This window comes from Aphis gossypii, chromosome 3 (assembly GCF_020184175.1).
Source record: "Aphis gossypii isolate Hap1 chromosome 3, ASM2018417v2, whole genome shotgun sequence".
NCBI classification, from domain to species: domain Eukaryota; kingdom Metazoa; phylum Arthropoda; class Insecta; order Hemiptera; family Aphididae; genus Aphis; species Aphis gossypii.
Window position 1 is genome coordinate 23469316 of NC_065532.1, and position 15597 is coordinate 23484912.

The 15597-nt window shown below is 25.3% G+C and overlaps 2 protein-coding genes across 2 annotated transcripts in view; one reads left to right on the top strand and one right to left on the bottom strand.

The window, feature by feature from the left end:
• LOC114132301 (protein amalgam-like) overlaps positions 1-15597 on the top strand; it is a 307230-nt gene that overhangs the window by 94910 nt on the left and 196723 nt on the right. The window lies entirely within an intron of this gene.
• The window catches only part of LOC126551491 (cytochrome P450 6a8-like), a 57926-nt gene continuing 52169 nt past the window's right edge, over positions 9841-15597 (bottom strand). The window contains exon 5 of the mRNA XM_050204994.1: positions 9841-11068. Within this exon, the coding sequence (XP_050060951.1) occupies positions 10821-11068 (248 nt within the window). The 3' untranslated portion in view covers positions 9841-10820. The remainder of the gene's footprint in view (positions 11069-15597) is intronic.

Below are 15597 nucleotides of genomic sequence, written 5' to 3' on the forward strand. Positions count from 1 at the left end.
ACGTATTGAATTAGCGTAGGTAGTAAGTTTAACGAATCGCACGTTATAATAATACAGATATTCGCATAAATATGAAGCATTTCGATATCCATAACTGGCGTTGCTGATTAAACTTCGTTTTTTTCAAAGCAACAGTAGATGAAATAATATTTTAACTTAGCGCGTAGGTACCTATCCCGTTCGAGTGTATGTCGTTCCAAGTACACAGCAGTCTGAAAAACACGTCACAGCTTGTTATTATTATTTTTATTATTACCATTATTTCTCCAAGGTTTTAGTCGATTTACTATCGTATACAGTTTCCATAGAAGGCTAAAGCTTACCCGACATCAACTTCTTATTTTAAATTTCATCATCTGCTTATGTAAACCCACCAACAGTGACATTTTTATCACGTATTCGTATGTCTTCCGAATCGTCAAAATTGCCAAACACATTGTTGTTTACCTCTGAACTAAGCTTGTTCGCTCGTTCTCGGATGTAATTTATTAAGGATCAAAGATGGCTGTGTATTATCCATTTATACCGTTCTTATCGTGACACAACATCGTATACCGATCGGCTGATACAACGGATTTAATATTTAAAACCGAGAACGTTGTTTTTCACAACGGATGATTTTATTGTTCTTAGAAATACCAAGTGAACAACGGATAAAATTGATTGGGATACTTCAAACAAGTAATACTCAGTTATTTTCCGGCGATAACTCAAACATTTAACTTCTATAGAAAATCGTATACCCATTATACTAAGAACAATAATAATATACTATTGTAGAATAATAATACAGCTAATTAATAACTTAAATAAAAACAATATAGTAGTAAAACGTTTAAAGGGTTCTATCGGGTTATGCTTTTAGCATGTGATATATAGGTACCTACTGTGATTGTATTATTTTCATCTATAGGATTATGTAAAGTAGATCAAACCCCTTCCTCCCAACAGAGTATAACAGTATTGTGTTTTCCTAACGTCACTTGTCTTCAAATGATAAGGACAAAAGTAAAGTTCGTTTTCAATTTGTAATCTTGTACTTACTTTATAATTTTCAAATTTTGTATACTTCAGGATTAAAACAACAATGAGATTGTAAATAACGTCTAACTATTCCTATTATTTATAATAATTTACGAAGAGGTATACATTTACGTATTAATTATGTTGTATAATCTGATAATGTATTACGCAGTAATATTATACAAATATAAATACTTAATAACATAATATCGACCATCAATAGTTAAGGATAAATAATAACAAGCTAACAGTTATTCAACTACAAAAATGTCACAATAATTCTCGGTCAACATGGTAATATTCTCTCTCCTGAGTAATTTGTCTATAATTTTGACCATATTGATTGTTATTGTTGTTAATTAAACGTTTTTAAATATTTAATTTTTTTTTTTTTAAAAAAATGTCCATTAGTGTAATGAGTGATAGATTATGTTGTAACTATAAACGCAAAAGTATGCTCATAATTTTTTTTTTTATATGTTGTTAGTTTTATCAGTTTATAAATTTAACCTAAAAAGACATATTATATTATAATATATAACATAAAGGTTACTGAAACAATAATGTGTTCATTAAATATATTATGTTATGTTGGTAGCTACAAAAAACATAGTTGTTCCATACCTATAAAGTATAAAGTATAGGTATTCAATTAAAATGTTTTTATAATTTATGAATTTTATTATTAATAACCTATCAAGTATGAATATTTTAAATAACGAATATATTTTGAGATTATATAAATATATAATAATAATGTACATTATTACATTATTTTTTTGTGATTACGTACCTACATTTTGTTTAAAAATTATAATTTTTTTTATAGCTACTCAACATTATTAACTGCAAATGTATTAAGCGCATTAAAATATCCAAAAAATAAATAACAAAGTAAAAGCCAAAAAAAATGTCCAAATATTAATTATTTTTAGTTTCTTTGATAAATCGATTTAACTTAGTAAATTGAAAACATTGGGAAAAATAAAATATACTTCTGCATTCAAATGCATTTTTCAATTGAAATTGATAGTTTTACTTACTGTGCTTTAGTAGATTTCTAGTTAGTTCATCGATCGTAAATAAATTGTAAACCACTTAATTTTTAAACGATTTTTATAATATATTATATCCAAAAACTGTGTTTGTTTATTGAGTATAAATCAACACATAGGTAACTCATAATATTATGTATTAGTTGTCTATCATTCACCATCGACTAAGTAATAAGAAATAATTATTTTCTATATGACCATTTTAACTGATATATATATATAAAAAATTACCATACGATACATATATATATATATTATATATATATACCGTATGGTAAATTTAACAGATAACAAGTAAAACTAAATGTGAACATAACTAATAACTATAAAATTATTTTTTATCATTAAGTTATAATATTTAAGTCCTATATGATATTGTGACAACATTCAAGTACGCTCAAAATTGTTATGAAATACTAAAGCAATAAATCTAATTATCGAAGTTTCAAACATCCTAGGTATTATATTCGTGAGTATAATATATTTTGTTGGGTTTGTTACTAAAATGTAAGAATACCAACGTTGAAATATGTAGTTAAATACTCAATTCTTAATTTTATACTACGTATAATGTAGGTACTCATAATGTAATGGGTATCTACAACCTACTATTTTATAATTTAATTTACGAATAGAAAGATAAAATTATTCATTAACACTTATTAGTTTGTCCAATAATAAACTAAATGTTTATTTATATTATAGATTATTAAATGTAACATAGTTACGCATTATTCAGATACTCTGTATCTCATACAAATTTAAATATAAAGTGTTCTTTAACTATAATTAAGTAATTTTTCAGTTATAATTGAACAAATTATTTGTGACTATTCCCAGTCAAAGAGCTTTTGTTATACAATATCGCAATTTGGGTACCTACATGTATACCTGTGTAATATAATTAATATAGTTTATTTTGTACAATGTTTTCAACTAATTAAATTGTTTGTGAAACAATTTAATAATATTTATTGAAGCTTTACAAACTTAATAAATTATTTTTAGAATACTAATTGAATAATCGAACACCTATATTGAACTCTTTAATTTAAATTAGTTTTCATATTGTTTCAAGAGTTTGCACATTTTGAGAAACTAAATTTAGCACGTTATAAAGCCCGCAGATAGTTAGATGAACTATTTCTAGTTTGTGTACATAAGGAAAAAAATGTAAAACCACCTAAAGACAATAATTTGATAACTTGAGTGTTATGACGAGTGACGTTCAAACGCCAACCGTTTCGTTGATAAATTATTACCATGTCAAACGGAAATACACCCTTATCAAAACTGTCATATACCTATATTATAAATTTATAATGTAGATGCAAGTCAAATAATGCTATACATGCAGTCTCGCGTTCGTTACCGTGATTTCAGAAGGTTTTCTATTCTTTGACTTACTTCCCACTATATTCTATCAGCAAATCGTAACAATACAAAAATAATAATTTCAAAACATTCTTTAACTTATTGACAGTACGTAGAATTAGTATATCACTGTAGATTCTCAGCACTTTTTTACATGGAAATTACACAGTTTTTAACAGTCAATTTTCACAAACACAAAAATATTTATCGTACTATAATAGGTACATGTCATCGCACAATATGTTGTAAAAAATATTTCATAAAATATTAAATAATTATTTTAATTAATAAACGAACATAAATTATTGATAAAATAAAGTAATTATTTCAGTTTTTGGGAAAAGGTTTGAAAATGATTTAATTTGCAATGCCATTAGTTTAATATTGTAAATTGTGAACTGATGAGTCCTACGAACCTGTTTAGTGCAGCAAATTATATTTTCGAAGAAATAAGCAATAATATCTGGCGGATCCATTTTCCTTCTCTGTCTATTTTTCTCCAAAGAAATAAAAAATAAATATTGACCATTTTCCTCCAATAAAATAATAATGTACAATTTTTTTTATAATTATAGGACATTTCAGCAACAAATGAACACCACCTGTTTAAAGAAAAGAAAAATTAGACATAATATGAATAATTATTTTATATTTTGTAATTACATACCTAAAAATGTCTCAGTTTTACAATTTAATAATTACATAGTCCGTTGCTCCACGACGTTTGTTTGCTTGGCAATCTTTCAAATGTTTTGAAGTATGAATATTTCTTATTTAACAATAAATATTAGTTTGAATTTACTCCATAATATTGAGCCTCATAAATAATACTATTATTTAGATATAACCTTAATCCATAATTTGTGTTTTTTAAGTCTATAACACAATGAGTACTTTATCTTACGAAATAAATTAACTATATAGTAAAATGTAATTATTACAACATTATAATAAATTCTATAATTTATAATTCTGTCAATGATATTCTTGATTTTGAATAAGTTAATTTTTGTTTTCACAACAGTAAATAATCCAAACATATTTTATTAAGTATTTATGTTTGAAAATATTATTCAAACAAAATGTACAAGCACTTCAGATCATAAGCGTACAAACATATATAATTTTTGAAATTATAAATACAATAAAACTAAACTAACTCCTACTAAAAATTATTTTCCAAATGTGAACATTTTAACGGTATCTCCAAATAAATATGTAGTTATTATAATAATAGTTAATAATAACAAGGTAGGCGTGCAATGCCGACGTTACAAATATAGCGAATGAGACATTTCTAGACAACTTCTTTACGTTCTCGGTCAGCTCAGCACATTAGCAGAACCAACCCGGGCTCTGCTTAATATTATAATTATTATAATGTATTTACCCGCAACCCTGCAGTGGTTTAAACTGCCGGTTTGACGATACTTGTGTGTATCATAGGTCTGAATTATTTTACGGTCATGTATAAGACAGGGGTTGCCAAACTATTTTTGGTCACAATCTACTAAAAATATACTTCATCTTTGAGAGTCGACTTCCATAAAATCTTTTTTATATTATTGAATAACTATAATTATTAAGAAACATATAGAGCGCGTGGCCCTTAAAATAAATTCTAACAAGATCGACTGTTTGGCCGCCCCTGGTATAAGATATCTCACTACTGCCAGATTTTAAGGAGAATTTCATAGGCAAATTGTTATGCTTTCGGCTGTTGACCATGTCGTTATATTTGTTGTGAATGATGATAATTTGTTAAGCATAAGTGTACGTATTGTAAATGTACGATAAACTATTTAAAAAATATCATGCACGTCTTATCAAAAATATTATACTCTATGATTACAAAATAAATGCTTTATTTTTTATATACTCAAACAGACGATTTTAATTCAAATAGACAATAATTGAGCAATACGATGATTACTCCATTTTGATTTTGGAAAAATATTTAGATTATTCGCAATACTTACAAAGCAACAGCCAAGCGTGATCACATGTTATTTTAATATTGTTAAATATTCCTAATTTGTAGGTCAGCACTACTGAGTGCTTTCGCAATCAGTCATTCGCATTGTTTTAATGTAATGTACTCAAAATTGATTATTATTCATTTTTAGTAATAAAAAATATATATTATAATTATATATTTAATCTTGATATGTTTAAATCATATATTTTTTTTAAACAAAGGACGAAAACACAGCAAAAATCATCGTTTATCCAATCGTAAATACGCATGTTATTCAAATAGTTTTTATTTTATTTCAATGCGAAAATAATACGAATATTGAGTATACAGTGTACTTCTGGAACTTTAAATTAGTGTTAAATTTAATAATAATATTACAAAATATTGTGTTATTATATTTATATCAAAATTGAAACAGTTTTTATTATGTACTATACTTTTGTATTCTTTTGGACTTCAGTAAACCAGCATAATATGGCTCTAAATAAAAAAAAATCGTTTATTTTGTCCGAATAATTATTTTACCATAGAGTATCTACTTTGTTATATATTATGATAATGTACCGACCTTTTTAAGGTTATCAGTAGTTTTTGGTGAATTTATTTGGAATATTGTTATAAATAAGCTTTAAGTTCATTAATTTCATTTTACTAGGAAAGTATATATCGGAACCAAAATATAATCAAATTTATATTTTATTGTTTTATTAATATAAGTTAAAAAAATATATTTCCAATATACGCACTTCTTAGTGGATTAACATTTATTAAAAATAAATGTTTAAAATTTGTTGATACATTTTCGAGTTAAGTGATACAACTTGTAGGTAATTTATTCGAAATGCTTAATACGTGATCCATAATAAATGTAAAAAACATTTTGCTTCTGAATATCATTAATTTCTAAGTTTATCTAACAGTAAACGGGTATTGGTAATCGTAATAAATTTTGTAGAAAACTTTTTTAAAATCCTTCACTCGCCTTTCATATCAATATAACTTTATAAAAAATGCAATCATTGAACTTGTGAATTTTGATTACGGTTAAAACAATGGAATTGTGCTTTTATAAAAAAATTACTGTCAAGATGTGATTTTTGTCATTAACATTTCCCCACAAACCCAATTTGAATATCAGGATTCAGAATATATTATATGTTATACATATATTTTTATATTAAAAAAATTTTTAAGAAATAAATAATTTGTTTTAAGTGTTTAATAAAAAAAAAAACTTATTTTTTATTATTATGTGAATATTTTAAATCAATATTAACTTTCACACATTTAGCACCTATATTAATTAAATATAATTATATGAATATTTGTAATGGATACAACATAATTACGTATATTATATAAGATTTAATAAATATACAGTTGAGATAAATAAAAGTATTTTACCAACATTACCATCGTATTATTTCATACAAAAGCCATTAATTTATTTTATAATTATTATTTTAATATAATAAGGATAGCTGTACCATTGATTAAATATTAAAATATTTCATCAATGGCTGTACGCTATTTTGGGCCACACATATTCGTGTGTACAGACCTCATTATCTCGACCGCAATCGAAAAACGGAAGGTTTATGTATATATAATGTTGTATTATTTTTGACTATATCGCGTGCACAATTTTTCGATAGGTAAACACAATATTATATACATGTACAAAAAAAAAAAAAAAAATATACATATCTACCTTATATCATTAAAACGTATATAGTACTGACGGTAATATTCTGACTAATTATTGGCATAATACGTTCAACTGAGCTCACGTATTGAATTTTTAGCGTGACCTACCTATTCGTATTATAATAATATATGCCACAGACATTTTATGTATAATATAATATACATATACATATACTATCAGTCTGCACATTTTAATTTTGAAGTATTAATTAGCACCGTTATAATTTATAAAAATGTTTAAGACATTTTGTTAGTTTTTTAGCAAGTCTATATCGTACGGCCCAACCGTACACGGGTGTACAATATCTCAAAGAGTAGTGTTACAATTAAATAACTACCGTGGATCAGCCTAGGAAAATGGATGATACTATGATAAAACGTACCTACTGTTTCGAGATAAACAAAATTTAATAATAATAACTTAGTCACAACGAGACGTTATACTAAATACGCCTGGTAAAGATCGTAGTCCGACGACCGTGCGACTGATTACTATCTAATAATATTACAAAGGTAATAATGAACGCGGTGAGATTAATGGAATTGCTTGAGAATAGGTAAGCGACAATGTCATACTGGGAGATTCCATTGTTTGCAAAATAATATTAATACTACAACCACCACCACTAATAATAATAATAATAATAATAATATAAAATATTCGACTAAACGCCATCAGATTAATAAATAACATAAATACAAATTATAGTATAACATACAACGAACAAAGCATTTTATTTTTTAAATTTTAATCTGCTTAATATTAATAAAATACAATTTTTTAATACTAATAATGGGTTATAAAAATGTACCTACTATATTTTATTTTTATTATATAGATAACTAATTTTCTATATTTGAATTTATTTTCACTGCAATTTTAATAGTAAACATGCAATGTGCATGTATATTTATCCTACAAAAATTGTATATTTTATTTTATGAAAAAAAAAATACACTTGGAAAATGCATTACTTTAGAATGTTATTTTTTCAAGTAGAATTTCTTATTATTATGATTATTTGTAAAAACATATCTATTTTTGAGCTTTTGTACACAATACTCGTGTAAATCAATCTTGTTCAATGTTTGGCGATAATATATTACTTATCCAAAATGAATCACAATAACGAAGTATCTGCATCATTTACTAAAATGTATTTTCATATTTGTTTGACAATTGAAGACAATATTTGTTGTGTATTTAATTGATTCTTTTCACAACCTGTTACTCATGAAAAAATAACTTAATCACATATGAGTATATGACACACCATCTAGAGAATTAACAGTTAATGAACTTACCTCATTATCAATATCTCAGATTACGATTAGTTGCTTACTAACTAGCAAATCGTTTATAAAAAATACATTTTAACAACATCGAGTTACCATTTTATACTCAAATTTACGCCATTATAAGGTTAAAATCAACTATAACCAACGTGTGCAATGTGCATTCTTAGATGTCACTTATTGTTGGCCACATATTATTTTATTCTACATCTTATACGAGTTAAGAAATTTAGATAATATTATTATTTACATCTGATAGGTACTAGAGTTTTGGGTATTTTCAAAAGCGATCCACCCTAATGGACTTCTAGCAATTTTAGTTGGTAAAAAAAGGTTAATAAATAATTAATGTAGTTCTCAAACTTTTCTTCTGATAGAAGTCTATAAACATTACGAAAGAATGAGCAATGGTCCACCGTGACATCATTGTATGCCATGAACGTCAATACTACATAATATCCGACGGTACGTCAAGTATAGACAACGGTCGGTGTACTTTTGGTGACAAAAGCTACAAAAAGTTAACCTAACCCCAATAATATAAAAATAAAATATAAAGCCAAAATATGTAAGTTTTATTCAATAAAACACATGTCAAAACTTTCTTCTTTTTAAACTGAACAATAAAAAAAACTGTCTTATTATCATCTACTGGTCTGTATTTTATGAGAATAAGTCATAACTTTTCTCTTATTTAAAACTATTTGTCTCTAAATAGTTGTATACTTGTACGTATATTATGTATATACATTTTATATATTACTATATCAGGGAAGAAACCGTTTTTGACAAAGTTCAATTGAAAAAATATTTTTCCTTTGACTTTTATTTTGGAATAATTATAGCGATTCGTATTAATGATAAACATTAAACATACTAAAATTGTAAAGGTAGATAATATTAAAATATATAATATAGATTTATGTGTTAAGTAAATAATTAAACACTTCTTTATAATTATAAAATAAATAAACACTGTTTTAAATTTAAGTTAAGACATTGCAGTATATTGTTATTAAGTAGATTAAAACTTAGAGAGAAGATTTTCACTGCCAATCTGTAAGTATAGCTTGGCAGTTAAATCAAATCATTTTTACACTTTAACGCTATTTCATTTAGATAAATAAAATATAAATATTCATGTAAAGTAACATTACTTAAACGTTTATATTTTCTCTGTAAAACATTGAAAAGTGCGATAATATTTTGGTTTGATAAATAAATAAAAAAAAAAGTTTTAAACAATTACAAGGGATTAACTTTACTATAAAATCATCGACTAATGATAATTTTAAAATATAATAATCTTTATGTAAATAGAACGATACACTCAGACTTTTAACTATGGAAAGGTAAGGTAGAAATTACTTATAAGTACGTATTTAACAAAAAACAAATTACGATAAATTCACTGTAAATAAAAATATATTTTCATCGAAATTCATTAATAGTAAAACAATAAATTATTGTTTTTGGAACGCTATCGAATTACGTCGTCTAAATATTTACATGTAAGCTTACATAATTAAAAAAAAGTCCATGGTTGGTAATATTATTGGTAAATTAAAACTATAACAATAGTTCACGTTACGCACATGATAATAATTCGACTGATAAAAGGTAAAAGGTAATAAGTGACATGAGGTGTATTATACTACTGAGCAACCAACAGTTCAAGTATTCAATCGTGCAAGCGTCAATGTTCTGTTTTATTAAAAATTTAATAATACAATATATTTTAATCTCTTATTTTGAGACAAACCACATTTTTTAACGGAATACCAAAAAAAGTATTTTTAGACTGTTTTTTTTTTTTTTTTTTTGATTTGTGGAGTGGTTATGCGACTCTTGTAAAATACTAAAATGTATGTGGAGATATTCAACAAATAAATAGCTCCTACAATTATAATTGCTAATCAAATGTTTTAAATTTCTATACAAATGCCACGATCGAAAACGGGTTAGTCATTTTTCTTTAATTATTTGTAGATAATAAATTTGCTAAACGAATATTATGAAATAGGTAGGGTATATTCTTGAAAACATTTTTTTGGTTCTTATATTGTTTTCAATACAGTGATGAATTTGGTGTAATATTTATTTTAAAACAATTATAAATTATAATACATAATATCAAACCTATAGGTTGTATAGTCATTTTTTGAATAAATACTATTAAATTAATTATCAGGCTATTCTGTTATGTGATATAATACTGAATATATAACACTAACCTCATTCCAAAACTGAATGTCAAGATTATACTAAAATGCATATTTTTGATTTTTCTCTGATAAAAATAAGTAAAACTGTCACTTAACCCTTTTTTTGACTCTTATAGTCGATATTATTATCGAACCGTTGATCTCGTCCTAACGACAACGCGTTTAGAAGAACATAAATTTCCGGTCACCAGCTCTCTCATTATTGTCTTTATGTAACTGCTGCAGAGAAGTGTACATCCTTGGCTCGCGGACACCGCTCCGGTTGACCACCTTCAAGCGTACTCCCGCGAACGACTTAGGGTTCAACGAGTCTGGTGATGTGCCGGGATTAGAGCTGTCCAAGTGCACTTCGTACCGAGACACTAGCATGGCGACAATGAGCTTGGCTTCCAGTTCAACGAAATGTTTACCTGTGAACATAATATAAAGGATATCATCGGTTATCGTTTATCTTAAACAGTGATCTAAAAAAGGCGGACGAAAATTTACTGATGGATTGCTGAAATATATATTATATATTATAGTCGATTACTGACACATAGTTTAAGATAATCAGCATGGTTAAAACCGTTCGATAAATTATAATTGAATTATAAAAAAAAATATTAGATATATATCTACTATACGAACAAGTATTACATACTCATAATTCAAATATAAAATTTAATTTTAAATATTTGATCATATTTTAAGAGACTGTTTAGAACAAATTTAACAGTTAAGTTTGCTTAATAATCATTACATGTTTTAGAAAGCGGCTAAACCCACTTTTCGAAGCATTTGGGGGTATAACTAAGTCCTGAGTAGCTCTTCTCCCCGGATGATCACCTAATATCAAAGTTGGGTAGAATGGTATTCAAAAAAATTGTTATAGTAATAATTACTTCAAAATATAAGAGTTTCAAAATTTAGTCCAGTTGTTATCAGTTTTTCTAAAGAAGTAAACTAAATCCATTTTGTAATTTTTGCATAACAATGATTAATGTTGTGATATTGTAGTATTATTAAATAAGTATAAATATTTTAATTACGTACCTACTACCTATCATATTATATTATATAAAAACGCTGTTGCTTTTAAAATTATTTTCATTTAATTCCGATTTCTGGTTAAATTTTAAATCAGATTTTATATAGTGACATAAATCACTATCAATTAAATACAATAATAATATGTAAAAACAAAAAAATACTATATTAAAATATACATCGTATACATAGTTTAAAGGTATATTATTATGTATACTACGTAATTCTACTTTTCATTTCTGTCCATAATTATTATGATATGGGTATCTATAGGTAACATATATAGTATATATATCAACATTCAACACTTATACCACACGCGTACTTATTTTTAACGTAAAAAAATAATATATATGTATGTTTGAATTACAATCCAAATAACTATTATACTCTGGTTGTACGCCTTTAGAAAAAATACCTACTATTAGTTTACCATTGAAATGTTAAAACTAATATTTCTTTTTTAAGTAATATAAAAAATAGCTTAACGTTTACACCTACTAATTGAGAATTATTAAACTATGGAAAATATTATAACAAACACTATCATATTTTATCATTAAGTTTTTTTTTTTTTGTAAAAAAAAAAATATATATGTATGAATTTATTTTAATGTTTTTCATGATAATTTATTTTCCTAACACAATAAAGATTTTCAAGTATTATAATAATCTATTGTATAATCATTAATCACTGACTAATTATTTGACTGAAACTTGACTAATAATTATTTACCTATTTATATTCATTCAATTTTTTATTTGTTCAACTTACTATAATAGATATCAATTTAATTAAATACCTTATACTTTAGACCTTAAAAATTAACTCGTTTGTACATTAATTTATTGAATTATTATGTTTTTTATACTAAATTAAATTAATATCAGTTAAATATATAGTTACTAGTATACTAAGTACCTTCTAATCATGATAAATACGTTTTTTGTTAGTTTCATAAAACAAAAAGTTAAAACGAAATAAATGGTACTAACAATTTAAAGAATAATACTATAGTAAATTAAAATCTTAAACTTTAGGGTGTACTTTGAAATTTTTACATAAAATTTTCTAACTATTATACAGTGTAAGAAAGTCAAATACATTAAAGCATGTATTACTATTTTATCTAAAGAATTGGGAAACAATGGTAATTTTTGACTAAGAAGTTAAATTAATTCTAGTTCAGCAATATTTAGTATTAAAATAGAAAATGAAATTACTATAGTCGACACTCAACTTTTGTTGATTTATATTTTCCAAATTAATGTCAACAATAGTGTAAATATAATAACTTGATCGTCGAGAATAACAATTATATTGTTAGTTATTACTTAAACTTAAAAAAAAACAATATAAATCACAATATACATATGAAATATAAAATTAATATAAAAGGAATCAAATTAAGAACTCTACAATAAAAAGTATTTATAGTAATGTGAACAAATACAATAATATTATTAGTATAAATAATAATAATAGGAGTGATTGAGTAAGTTACTATTACGTGTAGTTTATTAGAAAAACGAATATTTCTGCCATACATGTATGCAGACAAATACTTCTATCGAACATTGAAGAACATTTATTTATATCAATATAAATAAAATTATGAAAATATAATGTTCTCCTACGCGTGAGTATACAATGAAATATGGAAATGAAGGAAAACAGGTCACTACGAACAATGTCACAAATATATATATATTATATATTATTTTGAATTGCTATGTTATGTACACGTTCATGTTCATGTACAATGTCAAAGTAAAAGCTCTTTAAAAAAAAAAAAAAAAAAAAAAACACACACCTCACATCATATACACTTCACCGAACTCCAGTTGCAAATATACGTCGTATAGTGCTGCCCAGGTCAACAACATGTATATAATATATTATATTTCTTCTTTGACAGTATATTTTTCGTAAAACTACATAATAAATTATTTAATATACCTAATATGTAATAGTTATAAAAATATTAATATAGTTATTCATTTCTAGTTTTTGAATCGACCGTCTATTTTATAATAATTAAAACTATTTTTACAACAATACGATAATATCTATATTAATCGTATGCATTTATGACCATCATAAACTGAAACGATTAAAACGATTAAAACCGATTGAAACATAATAATTAGAGCTTCCATACCAATTTGTATTATCGCTTTTCTTTTTTTCAAAAACTCGATGTAATATTGTGTTTTATAATACCGATAGGTAAAAATTTATAGTAAAAAATCATTTTTATTTTTCTTATTCTAATTTACAGATGTGAATATTTTAGTACTCATACAAGATTATTACTTAAAAACAACCGACGGATACGTTCAAATTAACGTTATATTACTATTTACTAACAATGTAATACAGTATTAAGTACATTGTTATCTTGGTTGACGTAGCAAGTACATTTAATTTATCAGCTATGAGATTATTATCTGTTGAAAATATTTCTGAACACAATCTATTTATTGATATTTTTTGATATTGTTAGCAGTCATCACACCTTTTATTTTTTCTAAGTTTCAATTAAATTATCTTTCAATCCAATTGTAAAAAAAAAAAAATATGTGTAATATTCACTACAATGCGCGGATTTTTAATGGAATTAAGTCTCTTTCCTGGAAATAACACAAATAATATAGTTTTAGAACGTATCGCTACTCTTTGTACTTAGCGCACTTGTAGATAACGGACTGTAGTGTTAGATTAATAATATCAGCATCTCTTCCCAATTAATAACATTATCAATAGCGATACAAATATCTAATAATCCTTATTTAAATGGCAATCGATCCATGTGGGCGTTCCTGTTTCATTTGTGTAAAATGTCGCGTATAGACTTCATGCACGCACATCAGTCCCGAAAACAAAAAAAAAAAAAAACAAAAAACTAAAAATTGTTTTTTTTCTATTTTTAAATTCAAACAGGACAATATTATGCATCTGGAAATATTTCCCACAATGTCATACTTACAAGGTTATTACAATTTAATTGTTACGTTGGCAAGGAATGAAGGATTTAATCAAAAATGATCTGGACAATTATTGAGGGTTATTTTAATAGTTATAATATTAGTGATAAATGATAGTATTCAATATAATCATGGCGTATATAATAGCTTTGAAAGTAATAACTTGTATTATGCAACGAATAAGTCACAGATGGTCACATTGATAATTTGATTGTAAATATAATTAGAAAAACAGTAGAAGTCGTTCTGTTTTGATGTTTCGAATGTTTAAGTAGAATACCACTGTAACGCAATGTATCGGTTGAATTCTAGTTCAATAATAATAATAGTCACTGACTACAAAACGGTTGAGTGTAATAATCGTAAAATTAAAACATTCATTACTCTATATACTATGAACCCAAAACAAAACCTGATGAAAAATCAATGGCTCTCATTTCACTGCATAGTTATGTTTTTCTTTTGCATTTTATTCTGCTGAAATATACTTGGTTTATCTATCTTTGTGAAATACAATAATTAAAATATTATAAATATAGTACGAGGCAGTAAACTACTGAAACGTACGAATAATTGTCGTTTCGGAGAAAAAATCCATTATTATTTGAATTTCGTAAAATATTACCAAATATACCGTCGATGTATTATTGATTTTTGGTCAAGCAAATTAAACTCCTAAAATTTGGTTGAAATTCACATCAAATGTATAATGACTCATGACTGACTGTCACGCAATCGACTAATTTGTAGTGGAAAATAATAATTTATCGAAGAAAAAAATGTACTGTTTTCATAGTTTTTTAAATGTATTGGATTCGAAAAGTTGAAATTTAACGAACAATAAATTTAAAACTGAACTGGAAATGTGACTATACTATTGAATAATAGGTGTCGATTACCTATACTTCTTTATTGAACTGAT